Below are 17,864 nucleotides of genomic sequence, written 5' to 3'. Positions count from 1 at the left end.
CCCATACAATGGGGTATACATAAATTACCTTGAAAGGAAAAACCTGAATTATTCCAGCATCTACAAACTTAAAATTCGATACAAATTCAAAAATGAACATACAATATTTGTGCACCAAGCCATCGATATGTACTATATATATAAATGTATATTATTATAAATTTGAAATTACAATCACATAATGGTCGCAAATTAAGATAGGTGGCCAATTAGATAGGAACCGTTTCAATAATGAAATCAGATAAATTGGCAAAATCTTGTAGGAAACAATCGACCTGGAGTCACATACAGGAAATAAAAAGGGATCTAAGTGCAATCTTTAAAATTTTAAAATATTATCGGTTTTTATCAATGCATTTTACAACATGGTGAGCAATACAAACTTGCTTTTGATATGCACATTGAAAAATCATTTTGGGGACTTGGACCATATTTTAAAACATTGGCATAAAACCGATTTCGGATTTTTTTGCCACTTAGGTCCTTCTTAGTTCCGATATTCGGAATATCCGATATCGGTGATCTGGCCAGCAACACTAAATCAGGGCTCGAAACCATGACCCCTCAGTTGTTAGCATTGTACGCTAACCACTAAACTATATTGCTGGTTAATGGAAACGGAATTCAAGTTTAGATTAAATTTTATTTTTCATACTGGAAAATACAGGTATCCACCAATTCGTCCAAAAAATTTAATCATTTTTTATATATACGTATATAAAAAAAACAAAAGGAACAATGGAAAGAAACTTTAATAAGAAAAATATATTATTAAAATATATATATATATATATATATATATATATATATATATATATATATATATATATATATATATATACATATATATATATATATAAAAATATATTCTTGATTAAACTCTTACGAAAAACTTTTGTCTGAGAAAAATATTATTTTGAACTTGCCTCTATCTATTGCTATTAATCTTCTCAATATATTGGTTGTGCTTTTATGCCAATTATGTTGAGATTAAGAATTTTCCGAGCTATATCGGATTCCCTATAACGATTTATTATAGTAATAAATAAAAAAAAAACATCAAAATTAGGTGTACGTTACTAAAAATACAAAATGCATTAAAAATTGAACAAGATAAGTTTATCAGCGCTCCAGCAGTTAGATTATTTTAATAAAACTATTAGTACTGAAATTTTTTTAATAATATAGTGATACGAGCCTATATATAGCAACGGTCAAAATTATATATAATTTTATTAATTTACTAAAAAAAAAATAATTTAATTTATAACTAATAAAAAATTTCTATTTTAATAATTTCTACTTTTTAAACCATGTAGCCCGTACCAGCTACACGGAATAAAACTCTACGTGCGGAATATTGCGAGGCATTCTCGTACGCCTCGGATCAATGTTAAGTGGCACATTTCAAATGGTAAATATTGAATCTACACGCGAATCAACATCGAGATAATGCAAACATTTCATCGGTAGCGGCTGGCGTGTCAACAGTTTAAATAGCGGCATTAGGCGTTTATCGATTACGCTTCGAAATTTAATAGAGCCCCGAGGTAATTTTCCACCAAAAGGGAAAACTTCTCCCGTCAATCTAAATTGGGCGGTGGTTTTATCGTCGAGTATAGTCCAAACAATTATCTAATCGATGGATGCAGTACGAAAGTGTATATGAACGCGGTGATACGGTGATATAATGAAGCGATATCGAAACCAATCACGCGTACTAATACTATGTAGGTACGTGCTACCACCAACACTTCTAACGGTACAGAACAATAACGAATATTTAATTCAATCGATGAATAATAATGGCCGGATAAATGCACAACAAAGTCTTTGCGATAGCATTTTTTTTTAGGTCCGACAATAAAACCGCAAACGTTGTTGACAAATCGCCAGCCGAGCCTTATTTCGCCCAAACGAGCCGTGAGTTATCTATGTAAGATCATCTTCGCATCGAAGTGTATCAGATCAGTAGTAACGTCAAACGCCTACGTTTATTCCGTTGAAAAAAAATCATTAATTAGTAATCGCGAGCTAATTAAAATCGACACCTATTGGCCTAATAATTAATCAGACATACCGTATTGGAAACTACATACATTGTAGTACTCACTAGCATTAATCTGCAAATATAACGTGTTGGTTGTATCTACTTATAAATAATATGGGCGAAAACACACTGAGTGGTACGTGTTACGTTTTTGTAAGATACTTTTAAACACGCGAAAAAAAAACGCAACACTCCAAACCCATATACACGGTACATATTCCCAAAAATCACCCCCCTGGAGTGTTTTCGGTGATATTTTATCCTTGCTTGACAGTGATCGATAACGGTAAATCCCATATTTGCATGTGGATATGCATACATGTGCGACCTCCCAAACATATGCATTCTGCACGTGCAACTACATCCGAATTCGGTTTGGGGAACACCCACTGTTTACAAGTCAAGGACGTGACGTTCCATACCACTCAGTGTGTTTTCACCATGTCTCTTCTCTCTCGCCTGCTCAATATTGTGCGTCGTGGTCATTGGTGTCATTTTGGATTTGATTGATGTTCCGCCTTCACTCCTCCCGGTTCTGTATCAAGTTAAAGGCAGCGTTAAGTAACGATCACGTCAGTTTTTTGATTTGGTCAAACCATCTCTTGGGAGATCGCCTTCCCCCCAGCGTTCCGGTGACTACTAGCCTCTCCATACTGTCCAAATTCTTCCTGACCATTCGGCAAAATTATGAAGGAACCCTTTTCCTACATATTGTGGAGAGTCTCCCTGAGACTGCTAGTTCTTTGAGGATGGAAATATTCATGCGTCTTGCGGTCCATGGTATGCGCAGCATGCGTCTCCAATACCATATTTCGAATGCATCTAGAATGTCCCTTTCTCTCTATTTCAGGGTCCATGACTCAACTCCACACAATGCAATGAGACGGATTTTCGTTCTTTTCATTATAGAGCTGTTCTTTCATATTTTTGACAAACTGCCCATCGTCGTTTTCGCCCCTCCTACTTTTCTGCGGATTTCCGATTGGCATCTTCCTTCCCTTGAGATCAAGGCACCTATGTACATAGGTAGATAAAGTCGTCAATTTCCTCATAGTCTTTCAGAGCGTTGGACTTCTCAAATCCTATTCGTTGAGCGTCTCAAAATCTGTCAACGAATAGAATTTTTGTTTATCTTCAAACCCAGGTGTCTACTCTCTATCTCTATTATACGAAGTAAATCAGCCATTTCAACCTCATTTCAAAAATAATATGTACTTCGGTAAAATACATAATCAATATTACGATTGTGCAAATGCAGAATATTTGAATTTCGAAAAAGGAAATGTTAAAGAAGGAAGGACTAAAAACACCCACTCTTTCCAAGTACCCACTGACTATGTCTTATTCACTGATTCAAGCGAACGGTGAATTGTCTACATTTTCATATTCTAAATCCAAAATATTAATATTCCATATTTTCACTGTCATATATTTTATTACATATATTTTATTTTATTTTACAAATTTTGCCACAGTAACATTACTATCGTCATGCTAAATTGCAATCTTGAAACATTAGAATAATTTGGTGAAATGCATCTCCCGTTTCATGCAAAAAGCAATATTTAGTCATTTTTTGAGATGAGGGTCTCCGAATTTATTTTCAATTGTGTTAATTTGATTTAGAGTATTCTAAAATATAAAAAAAAAATCTTTCAATGTCATATACTAACACTCAAGATTGACTTACCAACTTCAAGATCTCTGTATGAAGAGATAGTTTTCATTCCCTCGATTCACGATGTATAGTATATTTTGCATTTTTTAAGTTACATTAGATGCCACACTTTGTTTTCTTATTCTGTGGCTCGTACCAATTTGATGGTTTCGTCACCTGTTTGCAAGGGGCATCAAACTCCTCAACCAGATTTATGTTAACTTGGATTTGTTTAATAAAAATCAAATATGCTGATCTGGTTGAGAGATTGTTTAATTTGAGATCGTAACGTATGTTTATATTGTTTTATTTTCTTATTATTGTAATCTTTTTTTGTTTAGTCATAGTGACGAATTGGAACTACTCTAATCTAAATTACCGCTTGAGTTAGTACGTTTAGATAAAATATTGAGATACAAAACCAATCCTTATAAACGTAGTGAAATAAAAAAATTGCAAAATAAATGAAAAATAGCACGGAAAAAAAATCCGTAAAAAAATATATATTTTTGACTTTTAAAATTCGCTAGACAATTAATTGTAAGTATTTTAAAGCAATGAAATATCACAATCAATAGGAAAAACATCTGACTAATGATTCCAATACATTGAGCACAGCAATACTATATTTTGAGTTAAAGACCACCAAATCCAAAAAACTGTAAAAACCGCGAATTCTTTTAAACGCTCATATCTCGTAAACGATCACCAACCAACACAAATCATTATCATATTCGAATTCACTGGGTCAAAGTTAGTAAAGATTGGATAGTCTCCACTCTGGTAATTTTTTTTTTGTTGCTCAGTGTTATTAGTTAAATTGTAGACAATAAAAAGATGAATGACAATTTTGGGACGGCGTCTACATAGAGTCCGATAAACCGGTGAAATCCGGCTGAAAATGGCCAATTCGGATTTGAGTCGATAAAATTGGAATACGTACATTTTTCAATCTAACAGGGATTTGAACCCTTCAGTCCTAGGCTTACGATTTCAGTTTGCCCAACCGAATACGCTATACGTATGGAGGTGCACTTTTATTACGACCGTAAAATAAAATACAAAAAAAAAGAGAAAAATCATTTTCACATCGTGAAAATTGCAGCATGAAAACGACCGCAAAACTACGTAGAAAGTTAATAATAGTAGTTCGGGTACTTATCTTGCAAAAACGTGAACGATCACGTAAAATAGCGACCGAAATGTAGGTTAATTTATTATTGAAATCACTAAAATCGCTTCATCATTGCGATTAAACGTACGATTTGTCAACGCCAATTTGAACTATTAATTAGTGCCCGAGTTTCGGATTAATCAAGAGTTTTCCCAACTCATAATTACGCCAAAGTGTATTGTCATAATGACGAGGACTAAAATTACGAGCGTATTTTTTCCACGTGTTATTATTATTTATATATTTGCGTAAGAGTAAAAGTGTATGAAGTAAAAAATAATAATGAAAAAAAAAACTGAGGAGGAAATGAAACTTAGCAGTCACGGTGAAACAACTTCTTGAAATGTACAACGGAGTAAAAGTTAAACCGGACGTTCGTTTCGGGTAATCCAAATATCCGACTTACTGAATTATGCAGATGCTGTAGAACGATCGTTAATCATAAAAAAAAGCACGCGCGTGAAAGTACGCATGGAAAATGCGTAATTATTATTTCTTCATAAGAACACATACGTTTTTCATCGGAAAATTTCTTCTAATTGTGTATCGATTACACATCGGAATGTAGGCGATATCGTTTTTAGAGCGATATATCATTAGCTGACACACAGATGGAACCGAACAGAATTATGCGTCTAACATTCGATATAATCGAGCCAGATAAGAATATTCAATTTCCATTATAATAAACAGCGTCATTCGAACACACAAATAACCCACCAATTCAACTAAGACGACGACCAAGACGAAGAAGTCGCAATTGCACACACAAAAGTTTCGCGCAAGACTTTCGCTATACATATTTATGTCATTTTTATGTAAAATTTTACGTGAAAAATGCGAACGAATTAAACCTGCCGCGTCTAATTGAATTGTGATTGCTACGCTTCCGTAAAAACGAAAATCAATTATAAAAAAATAATAAAAACTAATTTCAGCCATTTCTCAACGCTTTCTTATTTATCATTGATCGTATTAACAAATGAGTATATGCGTCAATGATACACATCGTAAAAATAAGATAAATCAAATTAAGCAACGAATCTAAGATGATATCTGGACGATTTTCTTTTAGCGGAAAATCCTCGGAATGGAAGAATGCGGTCTCGGAAAGTGTTATAGGGAATCGTCATTAGGGTTCGATGACGCTTTGAGGTCGTAATTTGTATGGGTACGAGTCGTCGAAACGTCCTCTAACGGGACACGGGGGCCTAGTGTGAATCCAAAACGGATTTTAGGATTGAGACAAGGGGCCACAGCCCGGCCATTGGCCACAGATAGTGGTATGCGATAAATTTTAAAGCGAAAATTCCACATTAATCCGCGCAACGGCTGAGGAATGTGAGTTTGATATAACGTATTGTTCTATCGAGCCTGCAAAAAAGTCAAATTGCTAATGTTTCAACTGCGCAATTCTTCAAAATTGACTATATGTATCAAAATAAACGTTTTCTCGGACAATGTATATACATACATACATTGTGACAAATGCGTTTGTACAAAAATAACAAATGTTGCTTCTTATTATTAAATTTTATATTAAAAAAATTTAAAGTGTTTGTTACAATTATTTTTCACCGTCGAACTGTCAGAATCGATTTAAATTACCATCGTCGACCAAACCCGTTCAAAATGGCAAAGTTTCAAAACGATCGGAAGACTGTAAGAATAGATACTGAATCGTTTGCGAAGTAAAACATAGAAAAGCCTTGTAAAAATGACTCACAGAATGGTTTCCTTAGTGTGAACGACGATTAGATGTAATCAAAATTTGACTTACATACGTCGATGATAATCTACATATGTAAACTGGAATAGACTGTAAAAGTATTTGTTGAATAAATTACAACAATTCTTCGCTATTTGAGTAAACGCAAGAGCAGTTAACCAAGTATTTATCTAGCATGATTCAGTCAAATAAAAAAAATTATCTTCACAGCACTAACTTCACCGTTAACTGTCCGTTGTTTTTACACTCAAAACCACAAACGCACGTATGATAACGTTTCTTAACAAGTTTCAACAACATATCTCATTTTGATATATATGTATAAGTAGGCTTTTTTTTAATGTAAACTACTTATTTACATACATAGTTCAAGCCCCTCATATTGTTTGAGCGAATTATCATTTCATTATAAAAAGTACACGCAAAAAATAATGAACTTCGAAAATTACCATCCACGTTCCCACTCGTAATTAAATACGAGCTTTATCTATATAAAAACTGTTCAATTAAAATATTCAACTCGAGCCGAAACAAACCCAACACTGCATCCAGGAGGAACGTTTTCGAATTGAATAGGTATCTGATTCGAATCACAGCACAATAGCCATTCATTCACTGCACACAATTTGGCACGCACACTGATCGAGGGTGCTTACATTGGACATGGTGTGCCTATGCGGTCTCGTATTGTGAGAATTGAACGAAGGAGCTGGCCTCGAAGGCTGGGGCGGCAGTCGGGAGAGTCGCCTGTCCACGGAGGCTGGACCGGAAGTGTGCCAACGGGGCGGAGGCGCAGAGGGCGCAGGCCTAGGCAGGGACATGGCGCTGCCCACGACCCAGCCCCCCTGCCCCATGAGCACTTGGGTAGCACTACCAGAACTCCTCATGTCGAACGTCGCAGCAGTCAACCAACAACTCTGCAAAACTACCGAACTCGAACTAGCATCGCGCACAACTAACGACCACCAAGCACAGAGAGCTTATCGTACACCGACTTATCCACGCGGAGATTAAGCGGCGACTGTAATACTCTTAAGTATATATTGCAACTGCAAGGGAAGCCCACTAATTGTATATGCAAAACACAAACACACACATACACACACCTCTAACGGGAAAGCATCCGGTTGCTTTCGCTCTACGTTGACCGTAAGTGAATAGGATTGTTGCGCCCAAAGGAAAGAATCCCCCCCCCCCCCCCCAGCAGGTTTGACAAAAACTGTTTTGAGTTTGATCGCTTCCAGAAGTTTTCGGGTGAGCTGCTGCGGTGTTCTTATCGTGAATGGGTTTTTCGATTGGGGCGGTTGATCCAGTCGGATCGTATGTGTGGCGTGGTCGTATATAAGAACCGATATGGATTGTGTTCAGAGGCGTACTGAGCTCAGTGTTCTTGTTTTCCGGGCGGGTGCGCTCGACCGATGGTGGAAAGCAGCCATCGGCGTGGAAATTGCTGCTGATCGCTTTCCACTGCAGACCATCGCCGACGACCACGACGATAGCACATTTCGGAACATTAACACTCATCCATTCATTCTGTCGTAAGCGAGTGAATAATTCACGTACTAGCCTGCCGAGGTGGGTGGGCGGGCACTGTCGAGATGCCGATTCATACTCACACAGAGAAAAGATTTAATGCGTTATGCAATAGTGTCGAACTGGCGAGCGCAGAAGCTGTAGAATTGAACGTGATAAGAATAATGTGGTGTAGGTAGGACTGCATCAGAAATACGCTAGTGGGATGTTCAAATGTATCTATGTATGTATGTACATATAGTGGCAGCGTTATATATCATATTGGAGAGATTGAAACGATCGCAGCAAAGCGTGCCAAATTTGGCGCAAAAACCGATCGAAGAAACATCTATAGAAGCATGTATGTACCCATGAACTCGCACACACACCGCAAAAAGAAATATAATTCGAATTAATCCAATTAGCAAGCGCAACTGTAATCCATTGAAAGTTGTACAAGGTGTTTCAGATGGTAAAATTCAAATAAACATCATGAAATATGCATACGCGATCATTAAATTATTGCAGTATAATCGCAATTAACCAACCAACAACTGACAATTTTCAAACGTCAAACAAATGCGGAAGAATTTAGAAAATAACCAGGGCTGTGGATTGGGTTCAAAATTTACCTACTTTGACAGCAATTTAAATAGTTTTAGTAATTTAATAAAAAAAAATGTGAATAAAAAAGATAAGAGATATAAAAAAGTCCTCTTAATTGTAATAGTAAGTGAAACGTAAAGGAGGTTTGTAAAAAGTACCCGATGGAGGAAACAGTCGATTTTATTATTAAATATCAATTTTGTAGTAGATTTAATTCATTAAAATTGGAGACTAGTTGACACATACTGTAATACTATTAATTAAAGAAAATAATAAAAAAAAAGGAGTCAGAGTCGGTTGATTTTTTACGACTCCGACTTCGACTCCACATCCCTGAAAATAACTACATGTAATCGAGCCCTGAAGAAGTTCGCGAGTGCAAACAACACAGTTATTATTCGGAAAAATTGAAAAAATACTAAACAACAATAAAGGTTAGATACTTTTAGCACATTTTGTATAAAAAAAACGCTAGAACGCCTGATCTAAGTTATAGCACTCGACCCAAAAATCATCCCCTGGAGTGTTTTCGGTGATATTTTATATTTGTATCGACAGTGATCGATAACGGAGATTCCCATATTTGAAGAAATGTAGGAGAAACTTGTCGAAATAATAAGATCGTTCGAATTAATAATGACCTGAAGAAACGCCCATCCCAGCTGGAAACCACGAGCACATGCATGACGTACGATTCAGAGTGTTTACGCCTTAAAGGTTCGTGTATACTAGCACATTTAGTACATTCTATATATTCCATAATATGTACGTGGCGTATTCGTATCAGCGCAAACCGACATATTATACAGCAGTACATGTGATCGAAACGTATCAAGCAGAACCGGTTTTCTTCGGCCACTATGGAAATATACACGCATGACGTGACGAGTGGCGAGTGCACCCGTACCAAGCCGATTTTACCTTGCACTCGTCCAAAACAAGTATGAACGTACCGAAAACATGCGGTGCTGTATAGTATGACAAGAAGAGGTCTTTTCCGTGCAATTTTGTGCCGAGCTGTTGACGTACATTGCTGAATAATATAAACTAAATTGAATATAATTGAGTTATATAATAGTAATGTTATTAAGTATGTTCAATTGAATATTTATAATAATAAATATAATAGACTAAATATAAGTAGATATTTTGTACGACTGGGTTAGGCCGTTCATTGCAGTTGTTTCAGAAGTTTGACAATTGGCGGAATGATCAATTGTCCTCTTACTTTCAAGGTGACTGAAATACGAATACGTAATTAGGCATAACACATTTCTTTCTGAACAAACTGTATCTATTACGATAAGTAAACAAGCGAACCAAAGTCAAGTCGAACCTCACTACAGCTTGTACGCAATATACAGATCTATAGTTTCAAGTTTTCGAAAGTTAAAATTTTGAACGGTCCGTATAATAAAGCAAACGACATTCCAAATGCAATTGTGACAGAAACAGTCACTCGAATTTACACGAACATGCATACTTTCATCCAATAATTGTGCAACAAAATGAATAATGCAACACGAAAGAAAGCAATGCGTTCAAGTCTTTACTTACGTTATTGGAAAACAGAATCATTGTAACGATATGATGAATTTTTATAAATGCGAAGGCAGGCGACAGACTCTCACTCAATTCGACTTACCTGCAACAAAGAAAAATTCATACAAATTAACAAAGCAAAAAAAAAAAACACACAATATGCATATGTAATAATAATAAAAAGGATTTAATAATAAAAAAAGCCGTTCATTTTCATATATGGAAGAATTCGTCGGGGCAACGTAACAAGAGCCATTTCTCAAAGCACCTGTACAGATGTAATCGCTCTAATTTAGCACTCAGGCACGTAGCACAAAACTGGTCAAGGTCGAATCACACTCAAAATATACATACATATAATATACACACATCTCGAATCGGAAAAATTTTCAATATTCAACCTAATTTTATCGATTTCAAAACTTAAATGTTATAATCGGATTAAGCGAGTGTGTTCGAGACACAATCTGGCGGATTACACGAGTACGATACAATTGTGAACATTACATATATATATTATTATATATGAGTGGGTATATTTTTTGCAGTTTAGTCAATCGACATACATCAAAAAAGTATTTACACGATAAACTAATATCGATATTAATCATAATAATCATTTACAAGCGTTACACGAATATATACTTAATTAAAAATAACAATAATAAAAGAGAGATAATAGAGTCGAGCATGCGAGAGATAAGCGATGGCATGCCGGAGAGAGATTTCGGCAGCGAAACGAGAGCCTCGTTCATTCGGTACAATTCCATTCCGGAACATTACACGTTACTTAAGATTAGAGATGGGCACAAATCCCAGACCTTAATTTACCGGGATTAATTCGTTTCCAGCAGATAATTCCTTCCGAGCCGATCTTGCGGAGACTGGGTGTACGCATCCCGGTGCCGAATGCGTACATATCGATCGGAAGACTTTTACATTTGTTGCCTACATTCAGGCGAATGACGTTAAAGCCCAACACGGACATGGACCGAGATTGAAATAAATCTGCGTTCGACAGCGACGTGGGCGTGTGAAGTTTTCGTATTGTCATGCTAAACGCTGGCATACGTAGGTGAGCTTTATACGTCGACAAATCAGAGATCGTAGATCAAATACTATGAATAAAACTAGTTTATCTCATACATACATACTACATACAACGCACTGAATTTCGAATTCGTATGTATGTATGCATGTATTAGTTTATATAAGGTGATAATGTGGAAAGCAAAGCCGCCGAAAATAACAATACGAAACCGAATTAAAAACAACAACGAAACAGAAAAAGATACAACCGGCAATTAAATCTGCATTAGGGCCATTACTCTAATGACGCGACGCAAATGTTATAAAGACACGAATTTTATTAATTACAGTACGTATCGAGAATAAAAATACATACGTACAGTCGCGGACAAATGTGTTAGGCCACTTGCTTTTGACAAAAAATGCTTCTGACCGAAAATACCCGGGTATTTGAAACAACCACTACCTGCATCGCATCTTAGTTATTACTAATAACGAATATCGATAAGACGAATTCCTAATAACTTATTAGGAATTCGTCTATTGTTCAACCCTACTTTCTCTTCCTTGGGTTGCTTATTTTATTAATAAAATAATAAGTTATTATTTAAAAAATACGAAATTATCTTTTTTAACCAGGGCTGTGGAGTTGGTGTCGTTAATAAGCTTATTGTAAAAAACTAAATGTATGTAAGCTTATTGTAAATCATATTAACAATTAGATACAACATAACTTCTTATTGAATACTTAACTCGCAGATAAAACTCCGTGAAGAGATATACTTTTAAGCCGTGAAATGTCAGATTTGACATATTTGGCCATAAATCAATATATATCGTGTATTACCCTACAATAAGCTACATGCCAAATTTGAAATTTATATATACATATGAGAGTTAAAACTATAAATATTTATATATTATAGATAACGAGAACCAATAGAGCAAATTTCATAAAATATAGAGTGAATTATAGGCGTTTAAACAATTTAAATTGATAAGGCCGTGTCATGGCGAACAGTTTACGCCTTGTTAAACAACGCTTGTTAGGGCGGTTTCAGACTAGCGTTTTATACGCGCGTATAATCTCGTTTTTTGAAATGCACGTAGGCGCGTATAGGCGCGTCGTTTTCCATACGCGCAACTCGTACGAGCGTAGACGCGCTTATAAGCTCGTATTATCCATGTTGATACTAAATCACCACTACCGGTTGGAGCGAACACGCTGGAATAAGCCCGTGTACGCGAGTCCGGTTTTTTGAAGCGCGAAATGTAGCGCGCGTGTAAGCGCGTATGCCGAAACGACGATATACGCGCAGAAAAATACGCTAGTCTGAAACCGCCCTTAAACGTCAGCGAGATTTACTTTCCGCGTGTTTAAAACGCGTTGTATACGATATTTTATCTCCAACGTAATGGCAGACGATACATTAACGTGTATTGATGACCAAAATGAGCAATATGGCAAAGTATGAAAACGATCGGATAAGAGATAAAAATGACCACTGACAAGAAAGCCATGTGAAACGTAAAGGAGGTATGTAAAAATCGACCGACTCCGACTGCGTTTTTATTATTTCCTATAATTAATGGTATTACGGTATGTGTCAACTAAAATATCTAACTTTATTTAATTAAATCCACTAATACATTGAATTTTAAAAATTACTATGTAAAAATTGTGAATTTAAATTACATTATATACAAAATCGTTGAATTGTACTTTTGGTATACTTACTTTTTATTTATACCTACTCGTTTTCAAAATTCAAATTTTTAGTGATTTTTTAAATTTCTTTAATTTTTATATTTAAAAAATCGTCATTACTATACTAACAATTTTATACGTAGGCAAAAAAAATCATTCAAGTTGGAGTCGGAGTTGAATCATGAGATAATTATATCGAAGTCAGTAAATTTTTAACCGACTCCACAGCTCTAATTTTAACACAAATAGTCTTTAGAGAAGTGGTTTCGTGACTTTTTTTAAATTAAGTGCGCCTTATTTTATTGAGAAGTGAAAGGAACAGGGTTCAGATAGTTTTAATAAATTGTCAAGGGTCGGGATAGCAGTGGTGTGCTTTGAAAATCTCTTTTTTCTTATTTTTGTCGAACAGCTATACTACTTACGTGCAGGATACAAGGTAAATTGTCAGGATACGACAAAAACAGGGAGATTTCCACGGCACACCACTGCGGGATAGATAAAAATTTCCAAACGGTGCGGTCCAAACGACATTTGTAGAATACAGTGAGATTGATTCTATAAAAATCCATCAAAAACGGGAATAATAAGGAATAGAACACCGTGTCAAGATTTCCAACGTGTTATTTAAATAACCACGTATTTTAAAATCCCAAATGAACGGACCATCGGAGCAAGTTGGAAAAGTGGAAAGAGAATGAAATTTTAAATTTTCTTCGAAACCCGTGAAAAGACGTGTATCACTCGTCAGACTAGAAGCTGGATTATGGGGTTGTAGGGTCAGAAAGAAACCACTACCCTCCGAGGTCAAAAACATATTTTTAGAAGTGGCCTAACACATTTGTCTACAGCTGTACATACGTACGTGGATTAAAAGAATACAAATGGAACTGTTCAAATAATTTGATTACTCCTCCATCAAAAAAGTAATATTTCAGCCTATAGAAAATTCTCACTCAGATTAGACTTATTGATTACGAAAATGTTATTCAAATTTATTCATTTGGTAGAGTTTTCACGAATGGTTCAATCTTAATTTGAGTAAAAAGTAACTAATCATTTTTATAACAATAGGTTAATTGAAAATTTTTTAGAACTTTCATAAGAAATTTAAGGTGATTTTCGTCATCGTTAATATGTAATTCCATTTGAGCCGTTTGTGTGATCGAATTAATGATCTTCAATCAATAAATATTTCCCACCGCAAGGACTTTTATTACCCACGAGCAAAAAGCTATTTTAAAAGTGATGTTTTTTTTTTTTAATTTAAAATCGATAACATCATACAAAAATATGTACATTTCCATTTTAATGCCTCACCATATTCACAGCCGTGTATATTTTTTACCTCAATATTGGAAATGAAGTGTTAAGCAAATACCAAATACGAAAACACTATGACGCGTTCGTGCGTAATACGATAACTATGCATAATAAAAATTGCGCGTGTGAGAAGAGCACACTACCTGTGTATTTGAGACAGGTATTTGAAATTTGGCAAAATTTACGTACAAATTCGGCGCAGATGCGACACACAAAATACGTACAATATTTGAATAAAATTCGACACATTGTCAAGGTCGACGAGGCCATGACCTAGAAGAGTTCACGTACACGTTATTCTCCATTGGATTAAATTGGAACGTGAGTCGAATTTGAAAATTGACATGTTTAGAAGACACACAAAAAAAACACGTCGAGGGAGCGCCACGCTGACCGCCAGCATCCAGGTAAAATGAATAATAAAAACCACAATCAATCCAGGTAAAAACACCTTCGAGATCGTTCCTAGAAAGGTGATTGGGGAATTCACCTATGAATAATGCAGATCGTTAAAACGCCCAGTGAAACGAATTGACTCGATAGTACATGGGTATTTCAGGATGACGACCTCCTGGGGGACGTAGGATGAGAGCAGACGGTCTCCAGGTCCAGGGCGACGGCCTCTCAGACTCCTTTTTCTTTTATTTAGTTCTTAGCTAGACTTACGGGTTCAAATATGTGCGTATGTACTCGGAAATCGATTATATTGTTTGTTCTCTTTATTTTTTTATTTTTGTGTGCAATTTGAGGTCGACCGAGAGCGCAAATTTGCACGCAAATCGCATATTTGTACTAATAAAATAATGATTAACACGTTGAAGATTTAATAAATATCCGCAAGGCTGGCAAAACCGGTATGTCGTTTGGAATGTGCGTCTATTTTCATTTCGACTCAAAATCGATGGAAGGCTCATCAAAATGCTATCCAGTAATAAAAAAAAGTAACATTTTAAAAATAAATACAAAAATACATCCACGGAATGTGTCAATATGTTTCTACGACATTGATAAATTCGACTAAGACAACTTTCATTAGATATCAATTGGTACTATCCACGTTTGTAACTTTGAGTAGTTTGAAGGTTGAGCTCATTATATGTATGGAAAATAAAAAAAAGAAACTTGATATACATATCATACAATATAAACATATGCAATCAAAAGTTTGAATTTAATACTAGTGTAGTTTTTTTTTATTTATACCAGAAAGGCCCAACAGGTAGCCCCAATGCCCCTTCCTGACCAGAAATATTGTACATTTGATACTAGTATTATACAAAGTAAGTACACATCAATTAACATCCAAATAGACATTTATGGTCAAATTTGTAAATTTGCAGTATTTTATACAATTCAAGATCGAGAAAATGGGTAAGGATGCCAATTTGTTGGAACCGTTTCAATGAAAATCAGATAAACTGGCAAACTCTTACAGGAAACGATCAACCTGGAGTCAGAAATCCAAGGTCTGGCCAGTAGTAACTGGTGGGATTTGAACCCATGACCAATCTGTTCAAAGCATTACATATATGCTAACCACTAGTCTATTCTGCTGGTTAATGATATTATACATTTTTGGAATGGAATATCGAATATCTTTAGTACACGTTTATCATGTAGCTATGACTTGATGAAATCACTGGAGTTAAAACATATGTTTATTGTGTATGATAATTTATCGATAATATGCATTAATTTCATGTTTATTGATAGTAAATATAGTTCATTTGCGATAACAGTGTCACATCTAAAAATTCGGCAAAAGACATTTTGTAATCTAAGGATAAAAAAAAAATAATCACTTCTATTTATCATTTTATCAAAATTTATATTTTCAATTCTATCAAATTATACCAACATGGTGTGTTATAAAACGGCCAATGGAAAAATTCATAGCATTTTCAAATGTTTCATGAATAAAAAAAATCACATATTCATATGTCTACGTATGTTTGTAATATAGAATTTTATAGATTTCCAAGTATTCCTTCATATCTTATATTACAATCGATAACAAATGTGCGATATATGGAGGCAGATAATAGATAAAGAAAAATATAGTCAAACATGAAATATAAAATTTAAACAAATTAATTCATCATTCGGTGCAAAGTTTGAAGATCGACTTCAACCTGAATTGTATGGGGGGGGGGGGGGGGGTTAGGACAGAATGCAAACATTCGTCGTTATGGAAACAATTATTAACCACACGTGGAGGAAATGTGTGTATATATATATATATAGGAAACATTACAGATGTTAATTACAATGGTTTTTGATTTTATATTATCTGTAAATAATGAATGAATCGAGGACGTTTGTCATAACATCGATCATACTCGACTCCATATGTTACATGACGTTTATCTTTTGTTTCGATTTGGGTATATTATTTGAATTACGAAAGAAAATTTGAAATAAAATAAAACAAAATAGAGGCGATTTCAAATTTGACAGTTGGCGCGATGTACGAATTGACAGATGGAGGTGGACCAAGTTGATGACGATTGTAGAGTTCTCAGTCGGAGAGATGAATCGTCAGCGTCAGCGTCAGCTACGGCTACGGCCAGTCTCCGGTGTCGTAACACACCCATATCATAACGGTTCATCCGGATCTCGACAGACCGCAACTGCGCAACCGGCAGCCAACGCGCATTCCTACCACCGAACTGAACTGGTCTGATCTGATCTGAACGACCCGACCCGACTCGCAAGGTCGTATCGAGGGGGTAGAAAGAGTAGAGGGTAGAGGGTAGAGGGCAGGGACGAAGGGTCCACTCGCAAGTCGCAGGTCACACACGACTGACTGATGACTGCTGACCGCTGACGCACTTAGCACTCGGCGCGACAAACACACAATGAAAGTGCACGTCGGAAAATGCGAAACGCACGTATTGTTTTGCACTGAAACATTTTCCCACGCGTTCACTCACTCCTGTTGGCGCAGCAGTGCCCAGTGGCCAGTGGCCAGTGCTCAGTGACGCAGGCATCGAGAGTACCGGTCGACCGAGCATGCCCGTTACACTGACACCACATTCAGATTGACAAGACGTGCGGCGCGAGAGATGTCGCAGCGGTGGAGGGGCGGAGGCGGGCGGGGGGTAGGGGGTGGGGCGAGGGGCGAGGGGCGAGGGGCGACGGGACTGACCTCGTTGAAGGCCATCCCTCGTGGCTGCGAGGAGCGCTCGGCGGGCGGCGGGGGGCGGGGGGGCGGGCGAGGGGCGCAGCGGCCGCGTCACGTGGGGGCGGCGCGCCGGTCCACCGCCGCCATCTTGCTCCGATGTCAGCCGAGAACAACACTAGTGTTGCCAGTTGCCGCACCGACACATTCGGCTCCAACTCGGTCGCTTTACGGCCACCTTCGACTCTGCTATTTGACGTTTCAAATCTATATTTACTTGTGCGATTCGATCAAACTCGATTTTATTCTATATGCTTTTTGATTAGATTCGAGTCGAAATCGAAGGCTTATGATGGTAATCGAAATCTAACATATTTTTTTCATAATAAAATATGTTTTTCGACAATGAATGTTCT

At 36.4% G+C, this 17,864-nt stretch overlaps 1 protein-coding gene across 8 annotated transcripts in view; it reads right to left on the bottom strand.

Moving 5' to 3' along the window:
• Positions 1 to 17,654, bottom strand: part of GckIII (Germinal centre kinase III) — a 49,728-nt gene extending 32,074 nt beyond the window's left edge. For 2 of the 8 annotated variants that reach the window (XM_077443057.1, XM_077443060.1), the window contains exons 1-2: positions 16,799 to 17,353; positions 10,286 to 10,373 (exon numbers count right to left, since the gene is read on the bottom strand). In XM_077443057.1, the coding sequence (XP_077299183.1) occupies positions 10,286 to 10,306 (21 nt within the window). In that variant the 5' untranslated portion in view covers positions 10,307 to 10,373; positions 16,799 to 17,353. Of the gene's footprint in view, positions 1 to 7,266; positions 8,034 to 10,285; positions 10,374 to 16,798; positions 17,406 to 17,475 lie in introns of those variants that run through there. The other 6 variants (XM_077443059.1, XM_077443055.1, XM_077443056.1 and 3 more) reach the window with 6 other exon arrangements.
• Positions 17,655 to 17,864: the final 210 nt, after the last annotated feature.

Source organism: Arctopsyche grandis, chromosome 12 (assembly GCF_051622035.1).
Source record: "Arctopsyche grandis isolate Sample6627 chromosome 12, ASM5162203v2, whole genome shotgun sequence".
Lineage (NCBI taxonomy): Eukaryota > Metazoa > Arthropoda > Insecta > Trichoptera > Hydropsychidae > Arctopsyche > Arctopsyche grandis.
This window is presented reverse-complemented; position numbering and strand designations above follow the sequence as displayed.